At 39.2% G+C, this 17,818-nt stretch overlaps 2 protein-coding genes across 3 annotated transcripts in view; one reads left to right on the top strand and one right to left on the bottom strand.

The window, feature by feature from the left end:
* Nucleotides 1–8,771, bottom strand: part of RTN4IP1 (reticulon 4 interacting protein 1) — a 29,158-nt gene extending 20,387 nt beyond the window's left edge. The window contains exons 1-4 of the mRNA XM_063441307.1: nucleotides 8,081–8,771; nucleotides 6,432–6,583; nucleotides 4,857–4,925; nucleotides 2,323–2,447 (exon numbers count right to left, since the gene is read on the bottom strand). Of these exons, the coding sequence (XP_063297377.1) occupies nucleotides 2,323–2,447; nucleotides 4,857–4,925; nucleotides 6,432–6,583; nucleotides 8,081–8,366 (632 nt within the window). The 5' untranslated portion in view covers nucleotides 8,367–8,771. The remainder of the gene's footprint in view (nucleotides 1–2,322; nucleotides 2,448–4,856; nucleotides 4,926–6,431; nucleotides 6,584–8,080) is intronic.
* Nucleotides 8,772–8,858: 87 nt separating this feature from the next.
* QRSL1 (glutaminyl-tRNA amidotransferase subunit QRSL1) overlaps nucleotides 8,859–17,818 on the top strand; it is a 72,120-nt gene continuing 63,160 nt past the window's right edge. For both annotated transcript variants that reach the window (XM_063441306.1, XM_063441305.1), the window contains exons 1-4: nucleotides 8,859–8,948; nucleotides 12,637–12,796; nucleotides 13,773–13,871; nucleotides 16,460–16,556. In XM_063441306.1, the coding sequence (XP_063297376.1) occupies nucleotides 8,925–8,948; nucleotides 12,637–12,796; nucleotides 13,773–13,871; nucleotides 16,460–16,556 (380 nt within the window). In that variant the 5' untranslated portion in view covers nucleotides 8,859–8,924. The remainder of the gene's footprint in view (nucleotides 8,949–12,636; nucleotides 12,797–13,772; nucleotides 13,872–16,459; nucleotides 16,557–17,818) is intronic.

The following is a 17,818-nucleotide window of genomic DNA, read 5'->3' as shown; positions in this document are numbered from 1 at the left end:
TCAGTATCAGTCTACGTGTAATTTGATATTAATATATATATATATAATTATATATATTAATATTAAAATACACCTAGACAGTGTATGTATGTATATATATATATATATATATATATATATATATATATATATATATAACATTTACTTATTTTTACACTGTTTTAACATTTTTTTTTTAATCTGATTTTCAGCCAGCAGGGGGACCAACTGTCATTACAGTTGGTCCCCCTGCTGGCAATGCAGCAGCCAGCTATACCGGCCATGTGATTGTGAGGTCCTCGCAAGGACCTCACTCTCACATGGCCGGGAGGGCTCCTGGAGGGCGGACGTGCCGCGGGGGGCTCCTTGGGAGTCCCCCCAACCGTGATCGCCGGCGTGGGATCGCCGGCGACCGGGTAAGTTACTAAAAAACGGAGGGCGTACTATTACGTCCTGCGGCGTTTAGAGCCGCTTTTAAAAGGACGTAATAGTACGCCCTCCGGTCTTAAGGGGTTAATCTCTATGAGGAAAGTTCAGTGTCTGCATGCAGAGGGAGGAGACACTGAATGTTTGGATGCATTTTAGGCAGCCATGACCCAGGAAGGATCTCTAACAGCCATCTGAGGAGTGACCAGTGAAATTATCACTAGGCTGTAATGTAAACACTGCATTTTCTCTGAAAAGACAGTATATACAGCAAAAAGCCTGAAGGTAATGATTCTACTCACCAGAACAAATTCAATAAGCTGTAGTTGTTCTGGCGACTATAGTGTCCCTTTAACATTCAGAAATGTCATTCTTTCTGTTAACATTGGCATATTGAAGGTTCTTCGATGATTGAGAACCAAACTCTCTTAATCTAGCTTAAAGGAACACTATAGTCACCTAAATTACTTTAGCTAAATAAAGCAGTTTTAGTGTATAGATCATTCCCCTGCAATTTCACTGCTCAATTCACTATCATTTAGGAGTTAAATCACTTTAAGGTTTGCTCCCACAATGCTCAATTCCAACCCATAACCCTAAAAACAAAATAGGTGTTCGGGTAAGTTATACTTATTAGAACCACTAACCCATCAGAACCGCCACCTTGCTCTTGGTCAGTGTCTTTAGTTCCTAAAAGTTTCATCTGGAAGGAGCTACATTATAACTTTTTATTCAATCCATTGCCAAAAACAGTCTTACCTATAAGATAAAGTAGTCCCTGTTTCCTCTTGTGATATTTTTTTAACAAGCTGAAATTTCCATTAAAAAAAAAGCAACACACTTTTGGGTTTTCCACAAAGATTCTATGGTTATGAAAAACGCAAAAGTGACTGTGCTGATTTAAAGGTATACTTTTTTCCTTTTAAACAGATATGTTGCTGTTTGGCTTTAAAATATTTGCCCATTTAAAAAAAAACAAAAAAAAAAACTATATCTAATTTTATTTCACATCACCAACGCCAAGACAGTCTTCCACCTTCTGTGAAGTCATCTATCCAGACTATTGTCCAATCAGATACTTCTCAGAGGAAGCATTGAGAACACAATGCGCATGCACAGTAATCACAGCAATCCACATATCCAATACTTCTCTATGAAGCACTGAATCCAATTTTTTTTGCAAAGAGGAGCATTGGACACACAAAGGGTAATTTACTGAAATGAGAATTCAACGTGAACTTTAAATTTAAGGGCAGAGTACCTGAATGGAAAGCATAACTGACTTAGAAATCGTTTTTCAATCTCAACTAATAAATTTGAAACTCACTGTGCGTTCACTTGGAATTCTCACTTTAGTGAATGACTCCAACAGTGTCCGTGGTCAGTATATTTGCATTCTGACTTTGGAAATCTATTATATTTCACAATGGAACGTGTGTCCAAAGCCCCTATTGGCTCTTTGTCTGTCTGAGTATCAGGCGTGCAGATTGCAAAATGTAAACAGGGCAGTTTCACAGCAAGGCTGCAGCCTGCAGCAGCAGTATTTATGCTCCAAAATCACTACATTAAGATGCATCTTAGATCTGCCTAGTGAGACCGATATTTTGCAATATATGTTGTTAACTTACTTACAACTGTATAGTGGATCAAACATTCAGATTAAAACCAACTAATGCGATGTTAACATAGAAAGTGACGGCAGATAAGAACCATTCGGCCCATCTAGTCTGCCCAATTTTCTAAATACTTTCATTAGTCCCTGGCCTTTTCTTATAGTTAGTATAGCCTTATGCCTATCCCACACATGCTAACATGAAGCATATATTAGACATCAAAGACACAAGCAAGGGAGTGCATGGGAGGAATGTAATATAGTATAAAGAAACATGTAGCACTAAAGCTGGGTTTCATACATACCGTTTTCCAGGACAGTTGTCCTTATTCAGGCCACAGCTATTTACTAAGGCTGCCCACGCAGTGAGACTGACATAAGGCAGCGATGCTGCTTCTGTGTCACTAAGACATTTTGGTTTGAGTGAAATCTGAAAACATAAACAGACAATACATTAAAATATAAATACAGTCTTCCTGAAAGCAAACAAGTGAGATGCATCACTGGGAAAAGTTACTTATATATCCTATTTAAAAAAAACAAAACAAAAAAACCCACACTTGAACACCCACACTAAAATGCATCCAAACATTCAGTGTCTCCTCCCTCTGCATGCAGACACTGAACTTTCCTCATAGAGATTCATTGATTCAATTCATCTCTATGAGGAGATGCTGATTGGCCAGGGCTGTGTTTGAATCATGCTGGCTCTGCCCCTGATCTGCCTCCTTGTCAGTCTCAGCCAATCCTATGGGGAAGCACTGTGACTGGATCAGGCTATCACTTCTGATGTCAGTAGACAGCGTGTTTTTTTTTTTTTTTTAGGCAAACAGCATGCAGATCTATAGCTTCAGGCTTGAATACAGTAAGAGTTTGCTATACTTATGGAGGCATGCGGGGCCCAGGGGGGCTAGATGTTTTTGCTCCTGATCCTATAGTGATCCTTTAAATCTGCCAAAACGCCAATGTAGCCCATTCTTAGCAGGTCCTACTCTAGCAACCTAATGCCTGCTCTTATGAGATTAACCACGGCGATGCATGTCTGGTTGATGGGTGTCAGACAGGTGAATAATCAGTGCTGCTTGTGGTTGGTAGGACTGATTGAAATTAGATAAACAGGTGCTGTGTTCTGATGGTGAATGTGGGCAATAGAGCAATAGATAAGCAAGAATTAGTGTAATCTCTCTTGGTTCCTGCTAAATATGTAATAATGGGGAGTTTTGGATAGGCAATACACTGCTCTCATGAATGCATAATGGTTGCTGGATAGTTGGCACATCATATGGTCAATTATTATTATCATTATTTTACGAATTCTACAGCGTTGATAAGGGATGCTACATGGTAATTATATGTGTGGCTGGGGATCACATGATAATAAATATATAAAAATATATATAACAGAAAAAAATCAGCACTCCCAGGATTTTTAAATATAGCTTCTTTTTACTCCAAAACATGTTTGTTATCCTGATGAAAGTTCCTGGTAGGAACTGAAACGTCGATATTTTGGAGTAAAAAGAAGCTTTATTTAAAAATCCTGGGAGTGCAGATTTTTTTCTGTTCTGCATGTCTAGTGCAATCTAGCACCGGGTTCTACATTTTTGTAAGTAGGAGTGCAAGGCTTTTGGAGAGATATATATATATATATATATATATATATAAAGAACAATAAATTGATATGGTTGATAAAAAAAATACTAAAGTTTTAAGAAAACAAGAAATTAAATGCTGCAAGATAGCAGGAAGAGAAGACCAGGGAGTGAGTAATAAGGAAAAAGGAAACTGTTCAAATAGATAAAGTGTAAGTATTGATTGGGAATAGCCAAAGCATAAACAGAGGCAAACTGGGTAATACCTGCAGACCTACAGAGACCAGAACGAGGAAAAAAATATTACAACACAATCTGCCAAGTGTCTCCCAATACAGGGCTTCTGGTTTAATGGATAGTAGTTTCATCTCGTCTTTTTAATTAACCATTTGCATGTCCAATGACAAAAGAAAATAATATATTTAAATCACATCTCTCAAGATTTTGGGAGTTATAAAATTAAAGGATCACTATAGGGTCAGGAACACAAGCATGTATTCCTGACGCTATAGTGTTAAAACCACCATCTAGCCCCCCTGGGCCCCTCATGCCTCCATAAATATAGTAAAAATCTTACTGTTTTCAAGCCAGAAGCTGTAACTCTGAATGCTGTTAGACTCAAAAAACAAGCAGTCTGCTAACATCATCAGACGTGGTAGCCTTATCCAATCACAATGCTTCCCCATAGGATTGGCTGAGACTGTCAAGGAGGCAGATCAGGGGCAGAGCCAGCATGATTCAAACACAGCCCTGGCCAATCAACATCTCCTCATAGAGATTAATTAAAGCAATGAATCTCTGTGAGGAAAGTTCAGTGTCTGCATGAAGAGGGAGATACTGAATGTTTGGATGCATTTTAGGCAGCCATGACCCAGGAAGGATCTCTAACAGCCATCTGAGGAGTGGCCAGTGAAGTTATCACTAGGCTGTAATGTAAACAGCACATTTTCTCTGAAAAGACAGTGTTTGCAGCAAAAAGCCTGAAGGTAATGATTCTACTCACCAGAACAAATTCAATAAGCTGTAGTTGTTCTGTTGACTATAGTGTCCCTATAAACTAGATTGGAATTATTCTAGGTCTTACAATATCGAAATAACTAACATATTGTTGAATTGAAAATACATATTTTTTGGCAAAGTGATTAGGTTAAGTGGTATAGCTATGTAAAGTTAGAGTTCTGTTTGTTTCATAGGTGGATATCCTTCGGATCCCTTAATGACATTTTGTATCGTATATGTTTATTTACCTCATTGCCACTTGCTACAACAAACTCTGCCAAGGTGCCTTGCTTCCAAGGAGGAATTGCTGCCCATACCTACAAAGAAAAAACATGTATCAGAACTTGCAAACCATAGTTTCACTGATACCACTTTGTCTTTCTGTCTACCACCCTTAATTCTACATGATGTTTTACACGGTTTTCCTATATTTAAAGAAATCCATCACAAAAGGCGGTAAAACTAGACATCAAACTGACAACTTCTGATGGTATAAGATATACTTATATACTATAGATGTACTGGAGCACTAAAGTGCAGAAATTCAACGGGTAACTATAAAGTGCATAACATACAAAAAACAAAACATAATATAGTGCAGATGGTAATTATATATATATATATATATATATATATATAATAAATACACAAGATCCAGCGCACTCTCCTATCTACTAAACAGCAACTTCAATGTTGACAGATTAGTTTGTAAAAGTTTTTTTTAAAAACACCTAATCTAGGCAAAAAAGTGGGGATTTAGTTACATTATATGATCATACATTGCATAAGCCTGCCACAACGTCAATGTACCCCATCTTTGGCAGGTCCTACTCTCACAGTCTAATGTCTGCTCTTATGAGATTAACCACTTACTTGGGAAAAAATTCCATCTGAGGCTCTCTGCAGTACAAGACTAAATAGGGACCTGAGATGAGGCACCTGTAACAGGGAGGGGTGCAGAACCAAGGAGTTGGCTAGACTCCCAAATATATATAGGAAATATATAGGATATATAGGAGTCTAGCCAACTCCTTGGTTCTGCACCCCTCCCTGTTACAGGTGCCTCATCTCAGGTCCCTATTTAGTCTTGTACTGCAGAGAGCCTCAGATGGAATTTTTTCCATGTGGCTGGCAATATGGCCATTGCTATGCTATGCCAAATAACCACAGTACATATGGTTAGTAAAGCTGCACTTCAATGCAGATAACCTGTGAAACATGTGAACAACTTTCTTAAAAAAACTTGCTGCTCAGACATCCTGGAATTCTACAGTATTAATATTATGTCAAAGTTCAAAAACATTTGGGTATATATACAGAAGCCAGTAGTGAAGACAAATGTGAGTTAAAGTGAATCTATCACTTTTAAAGTAGTTGATAAAGATATATTCTTTATGTAATATTGATCTAAACTGAGTATGTTATTTAAAAAACAAACAAAAAAAAAAAAAACACAGAAACCATGAGAGAACGTGGCTACTTTGTCTTATGGTAAAACCTGACACTGGCAAAAGTTGACAAAAGCAGAGCTCCACCGTCAACTTTTGTCCAATCCCAGCGTGGGATCCAGGCTCTATGTAAGATACCGCGGTCTCTTGTAGTAGTTGAAAAACCTGCAATGGAATATTTAGGCAACAGTTGCTGATTTAGAAACTATATCCAATTCCGCTGGTGTCATAGAAGGACTGTTTAGCCTAAAGTTTGCTATTACCTTTTAAATTCACTACAATTTAGTGAATAGTGTCTGACAGATCAAAATAAATAAGTCACACTAACCACATTTGTTATTTAAAATGCTTTCTCTATCTTTGTTGCACACTTACATGATCTCCAGGTTTAAAATACTGTACACTGAGCCCACATTCCATAACAACCCCTGAAACATCCCTCCCAAGGATCAAAGGAAATTCATTGCCAGAAGATTTAATATTCAAAGGATCACGAGTCATATTTAAACTTGCAGATCCGTATCCATCTATAAAAAAAATGTACAGTTGTTAAAATCTTAATTTTGTGACTATTACCATTAGAACGAGCATGATCAGTTTAACCATTGCATAAGCTACTCACAGCAAATCCACTACAAAAAGATATCTTTCAAGGATTTCTATATCATCACTTGGAAATAAGTAAAAGTGCTGTCAAACTAGTATACTAAACACTATAGTCACTATAGTCACCAGAACATCTACAGATCAATGTAGTTGTCCTGGTGAGTACAGTCAGTCCCTGCAGGCATTTTCATGTAAACACTGTCCTTTTAGAGAAAAAGCAGTGTTTGCTGCCTAGGGACACCTTCAGTGACCACTTCTCAGACAGTCACTAGAGGTGACTGTGCAGCACTGACGTTCCCGCAGAACTTTCCCCATAGAGATGTATTGAGTTTTGCCACACATGCGCGATAGTCGGGTGGGGCCAGGTACGACCGGACATGCAAGGCACTGGAAAAGAGTCAGTAAATCACCTTTTTAACTGGATATAAACAGTCATTTAGACCTATGATGTCAGGAATACACATTTGTATTCCTGACACTATAGTTTTCTTTAAGGCCTATAAGCCCCCAGATCACTTAAACTCAATGAAGTGGTCTGGGTGGATTGGCCTTCTCCTTTTGGTCTTGCAATGTAAAACATTGCCATTTTTTTTAGATACAGCAATGTTTTCATTGCAGAGTTAAACTGACAGCCACTAGTGTGTGCTTCACTGATACGACAGAGTTTAATTCGTCATCAAATGCTTATTGTAGGGAAGCACTGGATTTAGTGTTTATCATGGAGAAGCATTTGAGTGGACAAGCACGAAGCTCGCTGCACATGCACGTCTCATCCACAATGCTACTCCATTGTTATTGTTGCACATTGGCTAATTTTGCTTAAAACCTTGCAAGTCCCTTGTTAATCAACCACAATTCTCTGTGTAGTGATTCATCTGGAACAGTAATATTGTAGAACGGAACACAGTGATGAAGGTATAATATACGAGTACAAAACTTATCAGAAGGGAAATTAAAAATGGGGTCCATTCTGATAATATTAAAGAATTATTACCTTAACCCCTTAAGGACCAAACTTCTGGAATAAAAGGGAATCATGACATGTCACATGTCCTTAAGGGGTTAAAACAATAATAGAAATAATTCTTCTAATATTATACTTACCTTGAACCGTACTATTTAGTTATGTTTAGCCAAGTACGTAGTTATTATCGCCATTTATATAGCGCCAAGATTCCGTAGCACTTTACAATATTATGAGAGGGGGGGTTGAACTATATATAGGACAATTACAAGTAAACTTACAGGAATTAAAGGCTGTAGAGGACCCTGCTCAAACGAGCTTACAGTCTATATGAGGTGGGGTATAAAACGCACAACTGAACTTACACACGTCTTAAAAACACAGAATTGTGAAGTAAATAACTGGTTAGATAAACTAAACTTATTCAACATTATTGTACATAAAGAAAACTTACTTCGCATATTCACATCAATCGGATTTATACTGGATGCCTTGACTTTAATGATCACTTCATTGGGGTAATTGATAACAGGAAACATTGTGTTGTTGTTGGCTCGCAACACCTCATTGTTGCCATATTTATCAATCACCCAGGCTGGCATGACTGTATTCCTTTTGCAGGAAGTGCTGATTTTTCTAAGATGTGGGCATCTCTTGAAAGCGTGATAATTTTTGAATGTTTTAGTAACACTCCCTCCGAAAAGCACACTAAACAATCTCTTTTGAGCAAGAGAAAACATTTTTTAGCACAAGAGCAGAACTGATTTAAAAAAAAAATATATATATATATATATATATTTTCCTCTCAAGGCTATAGCAGCTGGGGTACATACATCATACAAATATATCGCTCTAACTATAATGTTATTGGGATTAACTGTTCTCTCTGCGGCATATTATGCACTCTTAAAGACAGGTACATAAAGAAATGTCCCAAATATAAAAAAACGTGACAGGTTAATTTCAGGAAGCCGCCTTTCCACCCACATCTGCCAGATGTCTTGATAACGATACTATCTAACTAATGGAACATTAAGAATAATAGAATGCTCGTCGCTTCTTTACACAGAACACTAAGCATGCTACAGAAACAACTGTCAGTGAGATCTCCTCTGTGTCCTCTATACATGTCTGCGTTTCGAGCCTCGATCCCATCTCGACCAGTAGTAGTGCGGGATACTCAAAGTGATCCAATAACGCTCTACCGCATTGGCTCTCGATCAATTTGCCAACCAAAACATGTCAGCTTCCTGCAAGTGCCAAGCACGGACTGGTGCTGTTTAGTGGGTGCAGGAATAATGTTGGGGACTAGTTTACGTGAGGTGAGTTGAGAGAAACAGTTTACTTTGTTACGATGTTATTCTATTGTCCTTATGCTATACTGTCTCAAACTGCTCTGGCATAGTTCGTAAACCAGGAATTACATTCTGTGATGATTTGTTCAAGGTATTGATTGCATGCAAAATTATTGTAAATAAAGACTTGAAATGTTTGAATTAAGGGTTAGTTGTACATTTTCTGTAATCCATTGGTTAGGGCTGATTATGTTTATTATAAAGCTCTGTGCAGTAGGTGGGACTGTTGATAAATATATATATATATATATATATATATATATATATATATATATCCCACCTTAAATGAATGAACACTCCAAGCACCATAACTACTACTGCACATAGTGCTTATGGTACTATGCTGCCCCTTTCTCCAATGTAAGTAGTCAAAGCATTTTAGGATTGTTTGACGGTTTACCTGGGTACCACTGCCCGCCTCTCCTCCTCTGATTGCCAGGAGCTCTTGCAGGAGCTAGGACTGATCTCCGTCAAAGACCTGCACCTCCTTTGGCCCTCTGAGAGGTGGGGACCGCAGGTTAAAAATTCAATCTTTCTAAAACAGTTTGATTAATTTACATTTGAACCGCAAAAGAATACAGTATTGGTTATGGTGCTTAGAGTGTTCCACTAATACATGTGACAGATTAAAATGGTAATTTGATCTTAAAACTACTTCATTAAAGGAACTCTCCATACCCACATAGCACTTCATTGTCATGTAGTGAAAGTGCCAAATTAAAGAGAGAGGTTGCAATCAGACAGCTGGGAGAGCGCTCTTCTTCCACAAAACATTGCTGAAGGCAATACTTTTTTATTTATTTATTTATTATAGAGAAGCACTGCATTGCAAGTATTGCTTGCAAAGTGTGGAGCAGTGTTTAATTTTTCGACTAACAAATTTAGTCGACTAAAACTTAAATAATTTACATGACTAAAATACGACTAAAACGGCTTTTTAGTCAAAATACTATGACTAAAACTAAATTGAAATTTGCAGCCAAAATTAACACTGCACAAAGGGGATGTGGAAGGGGCAAAAGAGACAGATCAGGGCTTGGAGACACACCTAGAGGGGCTGGAGAAGTGGCAAAAGTGACAGATCGGGGCTTTAACTAAACTCATTAGATTTTAGTTGTCTCGACTAAAATCTACTGGAGATTTAGATGACTAAAACAATTCAGATGACTAAAACTAAAATGGATTTTTAGTCAAAAGGCTAAAACTAAATAGAAAGTTTCCGCCAAAATTACCACTACTGTGGAGATTGCTGCACATTTACCGCTATCCCAATGACTTTATTTGAGAAGAATTCTGTTGATTAGGAGAGCTTTAGTAAAGCGTCACAGGAACACTCAGGGCACCAATACAACTTTAATGCATTTGATAGGGTTTGGCTTTAATGAATATGCTGTATTTTTTTGCATGCTCAAATTTTTTTAGTTTTTGCACAGAAATAATTAAATGTTTTGAAGAATGCCGCACCATAAGCCTGCCTCCATAGCCACGCCCATTCATGTCAGAAAGACTTCCCATCAATGGTATGCACACAGTCTCAGCCCCAACAGTACTGTATGACCTGTTTTTAAAGGGATTCTATAGTGTTAGGAATATAAATCTGTATTCCTAACACTATAGAGCCCTCTAGTTCATAAAGGGTTAAAAAAGTCACATACCTGATTCCAACACCGATGTTCCTCAGCCTCCTCCAATGTCATCCGACAGGAGGGGCTAATGCACATGCACCACAAGTGCATCAGGCTCTCCGTGACTTTCTTTTGGAATTTTACTGATGGTAGATGTCCTCATGCATATCATGAGGACTTTCCGCGTCCGTTAGCCTACCAAAAGTCTGAATGACAGCCGCTAGAGGTAGTGTTAGACGTGCAATGTAGACTTGAGCATTCAAAAATACAGCATATTAACAAGGCCAAAATGTATCAGGAAAAGGGGAGTCGAGTAATCTATCTTAATATATGCATTTATATAGAACACTGGAGTGTTCTTTTAAAGCAAACCAGTACACAGTCAGTGAGTAAAACCTGTGTATCATTAATAAGTGCTTATCTCCATTGCTGTGCTATTATTTACAGCCAAGCAGGTAAATATTAGAGCCACGCAATTAACACTTGGGTAAGCATAAACAAAATTTTAAAAAATGTATGCTAGAGAAACTAATTGTAGATGGATGCATTCTTTTTTACTTCCATGCTCCATTTGTGTTCTAGCTCTTGTTTTTTTTGGAGGGGGAGGCACAAATCTGTCCTAATGCATTAAAATGATGTGCATGCATGTGACCTTTTTTCCCTTCTAACTTATAAAATGTGTTGCAAATGCACTTCTTTTCCCTCCCTTCATTTGCCGGCCTGGAGCCCATTTGCTCCCAGTTGCCAATTGGTCCAATCACAGGCTTCTCTATGAGTTTAGCTGGAGCCAATCCGTGATTCCCCTTTCACAAAACTGGCTTGGAAAAGGTACGTTTCTTTCCAAGACAGTTTTATGAATGGGGAGTCAATTGAGCTGAGATTGACACTGGAGGCAACTTGCACTACTTGAAAGTGAAATTTCAGAAGCCAGATGCCGCGCACGTGAAGCTGAAATAGCCGCTGGAGACCATTTTGGGGTTAAACCGTTCAAGAACGGTTTATCCCCTTGAGGTAAGAGTGCCCCTGGGAACCTCCTGGCACCATAACAGCTTCATTTAGATTAAGTTGTTATGGTTCCTAAACTGTTCTGCAAGTTCAAGGTGGAGTCTCCATGTATCAGATTTGTTGTTCTAGCACATTGCACAAATGCTCAATCACATTGAGATCTGGGGAATCTGGAGGCCAAGGCAACACCTTGAACTCTTTATCATGTTCCTCAAATCACCCCTAGACAATGTTTGCATTGTGGCAAGGTGAATTATCCTGCTGAAAGAAGCCACTGCCATCAGGGAACATCATTACTATGAAGGGTCTGCAACAGTCTATAGGTAGGTGGTATGTGTCAAAGTAACTTCACATGAATGCCAGGACCCAAGGATTTCCAGCAGAGCATTGCACAGAGCATAACACTCCCTTTGCTTGCCTGCCTTCTTCCCATAGTGCATTTTGCTCTATTTTTTTCACCAGGTAAATAACTCACACACTCCCAGCCATTCACCTGATCTAAAAGATTCATCAGACAATGCAAACTTCTTTCATCGCTCCATGGTCCAGTTCTGATGCTCTCGTCCCCATTAAAGGCAGTGGACAGAGGTCATCATGGGCACTCTGACCACTTTCTCTATGCAATCCCATATTCAGCACACTGCGGTGCACTGTGTGCTCTGACACCTTTCTATCATGGCCAGCATTAAACTTTTCAGCAATTTAAATTACAATACCTTGCCTTCCTTTGGATCAACAGCATAAAAGAATGGGTTTCAAGGTCAAACTCAATGGACTTTAGTCTTTTTGCAACCTAGACTACTGTGTAATGTGTTCCTTGGCTGTGCCAGACCTGAACTTTAGTTTGATCTTTTAATATATATTTAAACAAAAAAGAACATTCTATAAAGAAGTTTACATAAATTATAGGTGATTTTTAAATAATGTGATTTCCAGAGAAGCGATAGTTCCTTTTTATCACCTTATGTAACATAGGATTAACCTATGCTGGTATGAAATCTTTATTTGCATTGTATCTTTTGCAGGCAGCAGCAGCATTACGTCTTGGACAAGTGAGCGCTACGGAACTGTGCCAGAAGTGCCTTTCATTTATCAAAGAATCATCATTTCTTAACGCATATATCACTGTAACTGAAGAGGTTGCTTTGAAGCAAGCAGCAGAAGCAGACAAAAGATTTAGCCGAGGTTTGTTATCTTTGTATTTTTTTTTTTGTTATGGTACCAGGACTCCCCTATTCTTGACTTCAGTTAAAAGTTTAACTTTGTCCGGTGGTTGTTGGACGTATGGCCCTTCTTCAAATATTGTTAAGTTCGTACTTATCCATTAAATATGTTAGTTTCGTCTTATTTGGATGCAAACCTTTGACTGAGAGCCTCAGCTGAACTTGGTAATTGGGCATAATTTTCAGTAGTGAAATGTACACTTTGTCATTCTCTCACACACCTTAAAGGGACGCTCAAGCTACCCAGACAACTTCATTGAGAAGGGTGCAGTGGCCGTGCCATTTTAACCCTGCAATGTAAAACATTGCATTTTTTGGGGGTTTATTTTTCACGGTTACAGCCACTAGAGGCGCTTCCACTGCACTCATTCACATGATGCAGAAGCTATAGGAAAGCATGCACATCAGGTCCCCAATGCTTATCTACGATGATCATTGAATTGGATCACCCCAGAGGAGGCCTTGCTTCATCGATGAAGCGGTGGACAGGTGAACAAGAAAACCTCAGCTCTGGAAAACTTTTTTTTATTTATTTGTATTTTTTTGGGCACTGGGGAGGATTTTGTATATAACTTTAAGTGAAAATGTTGATATAGTTTAAGTGTATCTGAAATGTACAGTGACAAGGATATTGCAAATTGTAGGCAATAGTGGAAATGTTCATCTACTTTTGGTCTAAAATGGTCAATTATTATTTTAAAGTAAAAAAGATAATGCACACCACACTCTCCAGGCTTCCAGGGTGCTCAGGACCTGAGCATGGCCAGGTCTCACTTCCAGATATAGGAAATCAGTATTGATCAAGGCACTCAAGGATAAAAGCCAAAATAGCAGCTTTATTTAGAGCAAAACAACAGCAAGCTCACAAAGACCTTGCTGGATTGAAAAATTTTTTTTAGGTATCTTGTATATGAATCTATTGTCTCTTCCAACTACAGGCCAGCCCCTGGGTTTGTTAGATGGAATTCCTGTTGCAGTTAAAGACAATTTTAGCACCTGTGGTATCGAGACAACATGTGCATCAAGAATGTTAAAAGGTAAAGAAATGCGATGTGTTATTGTACATAACTAATTCTACTACAGCCATGTTGTTTGTTTCGAATCAGTATTGTATTGTCTGTGTGTGTGTGTGTGTATATACTTAAACCCCACTATCACTGACTCCACCACTTAAAGGGACACCATAGTCACCCAGACCACTTCAGCTCATTGAAGTGGTCTGTTTGCAGTGTTCCTGTCCCTCTTAGTCCAACAATGTAAACCATTGCAAAATTTGAGAAACTGCAATAATTACTTTGCAGGGCTAAGACTGCCTCTAGTGGCTGTCAATCAGACAGCCACTAGAGGCACTTCCTGGATGCTATCAGACTTTGATTCGCCTAAATAACGCATACGGCCAGGGTCAGTGAAATCCCCATAGGTCAGATGATATTGCCGAAGACATAACTCCAACCCAGCGCCGAAAGACACCGGTGCTGTATTCTGGTAAGTGACTAAGGTTTTTAATCATTTAGCTGCCGGAGCAGGGGTGGAGGGGGACACAAATTTTAGTATCCCTTTAAGGCACCTCTTGACATACTAACAGTTACTCGCACAAATACACACAGGCAGGCATACAAAGGCACAGGCAGGTATACCGAGACACACTCAAACACAGCCCTACACCAGAACAGATAAACACACACAGATAGGTACACAGAGACACAGGCATACACCGGCAGAGATAGACACACACATAGGCACACGCATACACCGGCACAGATAGACACACACATAGATAGGCACACAGAGACACAGGCCACTTGTATTTTCTCCTCCCAAAGTTCTCTCCCCTGGTATCCCCCTCCATCAAACATATCTCCCCTCTGGTGTACCCCTTCAATCCAAAATTGTCTCTCTGTTATCTCTTTCAATACCTCTTCACACTCCACCTCTCTCGTTTCCATGTGTTCCTCTGATGCCGCTTGTGCGATGACTAGATGCACATCAAGGTCTTGCAAGGCTTTGTGTGTGGAGTGGACTGGGGCAGCCTGATGTAAGATTCTATCCCTGCTTCACACACAGCACTGAGTGGCCATGCTACAAAGTAAGCAATGTGTCCATTCAGGAAAAGCATCAGTTGTCAGCACCATGAAGCTAAGTTACGCTGTACCTCTGGAGGAGATCTACTGATCTCCATAGTCTGCCCAATATTGCAGCTGGCCCCCAATTCCAGTGACAGCACAGAAGAATAGACAAAAAGATTCAGGGCTTTAGGATCCCACATTCTGGGCTGGAGCCCACAGCCACCAGCTAGAGATACCCTTGGTTGAACTTATATTAAAGAGACACTACAGTTCAACATAGTGGTTCTGGTGTCTCCTGCCTGTCTCTGCAGGTTTTTTAATGTAAACAAAAAAAGGCAGTGTTTACGTTGCTGCCTAGGGACACATACAGTGGCAGTCACTCCGACGGCCACTAGAGGTGCTTCTAGGGACGATGCTGCACAGTTTAAAGCATAATTGAAGCAATGCATCTCTATGAGGAGATACTGGTAGGTGCAGTGCAGCTTTTTGCTGTGCATTTGCAATAGCCTCTTAATGGTTTTCTATGGGAAAGCATTGGATTGGCTGAGAATATCAGATTTGTTGATCTCAGCAGGAGGCGGAGTAGGAGACCCACGCGGCACTGGAAAAAGGGTGAGTAAATCACCTTTTTAATGGGGGGTAAAGGGAGCCGAAGACCTAAATGACCTTTTCAAACCTATTGTGTCAGGAATACATGTTTGTATACCTGGCATTAAAGTGTCCCATTATGATAAATAAATATGTTTGTGTTTTTTCTGATTTGTTTTGTTGCTGTCCATGTTCCTAAAAGCATGAGAAAGCTTTGTTTCAGCATAAATAAACACACAAGCAATGGAGTTGTTTATTGCTTGTTTTCATTACAGCTTAATTTGATACATGTTGTCATTTTGTGGTTTGTTAGCAAATTCTGTATTTCATCATTATTTGTAGATAGGATTATTTGCATGTAATTTGTCCTGCACTTTCAGAAGCAATGATTACCTACTTCTGAATATTATTCATTCAATGTATCTGCCACTGTACTTTATTTAACTGGGGTCAACTGTTATTTAGGATACAACTAGCAAGGGCATCAAAACCTGGGTCATTCCAGTTAAGCATCTTTGGTATCCTTTGTTGAGATACCCAGCACTTGTGCATGATATCTGGATCATGAACACACACTAGATCTTGATTCCATGCATGGTTTTGGTCAGATAGACAGTTCTCCTGACCAAAGAGAACAGTACTCCAGACCAAGAGCAAACTAGGAGCTGCAATGAAAAGAGATATTTTTTTACAAGTATTCATTACAAAATATTCACGCAGAAGCTATAGTTTATTTTATATAATAATACAAAATTATGACCATTTTTATTTTAGAGTGGTAGGCAGAAGTTGACATTGATGGCAAGAAAGCGTTTTAAACAAAATGTTATTTTTCTGTTTTATATATATATAGTAGTTATTGCTACTGTTTGGAAGCCAACATTATTTCATACATACTAATATATAAAATACATTATGAATTAGCAAAGAACATTTTAATGACCACTCTTATATATTTTTTTTTTTTCAAGGCTATATTCCTCCTTACAATGCTACAGTGGTTCAGAAACTTTTTGATCAAGGAGCTGTGCTCATGGGAAAAACAAATCTTGATGAGTTTGCTATGGGGTAAGTAATCAGTACATCTTCATTGTCCTTAGTTATGAAGGATTGTCCCTCTCTGAGAATCAATTTTGAGTCCTTTTCTTTATTTTTCCCCCCTATTCTTGTGTCCCTGTTGTGTATAAGCTTAGAATTTTTAGTGTGAGTGTGTAATAGAGATGCACGACCGTAATCGTTACAGTAAGGTGCTTTTCAAATTTAGCAAATGTGATTTAAAATGTTTTCCTAGGGGGCGGGGTGTTGCCGCCAAGCAAGCAAGACGCAGACTGAAGGAGCTCTTTAGTTTCCTCAAATTTTAGGCTAACAAACGTGAGGAATACTTCTCAGAAAGGAGCAGGAGACGCGGCCGATCTCCTGCCATAACTGTTATCCCCCGTTGGTACGGGTCCCGATTCCTCCTCCCTTTGGATCGGTGGGGGTCATCCCGGTCTTCGCTGGTCTCGGAGCCCGGTCGTGTGGTGGATCGCTCAGCACCCTCTGTCTGTTGAGGAATGGCAGACACACCAGAACCTGTTACCCAGGGCGTACAGCAATGCCACGCTGACTTCGCCAACCTACACGATTGAATTATGGACAAAATCGAGGCTGCATTCGCTAACTTCTGGGCTACTCTGGCGGAACATATGCAGCCAAAACCCGCTGACAACACCTCACCTGGAGGTTAGTTGAGGCACGGCAGGGAGAGAATTGTGAAGCCTCTCAAGGGCACATCAAAGTTTAAAGCCTCTGTCCCTCAAGTCCTTTGCCTTACCGGGCAATATAATTTATTTATTACATTTGTCTTTCGTAATTTTATTGTATCCATATACTCTGGGCTACTTTACATAGGGGTAAGTGGAACTCTGACTTTGCTTCATTATAGTATAGTGCCCTATAGTATTTTTTTATACATAGATTTTTTACAATAAATATATATTTTTTTACCCTTATATTGGAGTCTCATCTGCCTGAATCACTTGGATCGCTAGCCAGTATTGACACCTGTGAGCCTGACATACAGAGCCTGGTATGGCTCTGGAGAATGTGAGTGGGAGTTCAACATTTATTTACCACTTCATGCTGTTATACAGTTCACACTATGTTGCTTTGTATTTTTTTCTTGTTCTAGCTAATTATTTTATCCAAGCTCATCATTGGTAATATTATCTGATTTATTAGAGTCACACTGGGGAGGTGTACACACTGGTATATGTTTTTTAAACTTTACTATGTGATACATCAAGTCCCTCCCCGTCGGGAGACTGTGAGGGCCTGGGGTGGTCCCCCTC

Source organism: Pelobates fuscus, chromosome 2, assembly GCF_036172605.1.
Source record: "Pelobates fuscus isolate aPelFus1 chromosome 2, aPelFus1.pri, whole genome shotgun sequence".
Lineage (NCBI taxonomy): Eukaryota > Metazoa > Chordata > Amphibia > Anura > Pelobatidae > Pelobates > Pelobates fuscus.
Note: the sequence above shows the minus strand (reverse complement) of the source record. Positions and strands in the feature narration are given on the sequence as shown.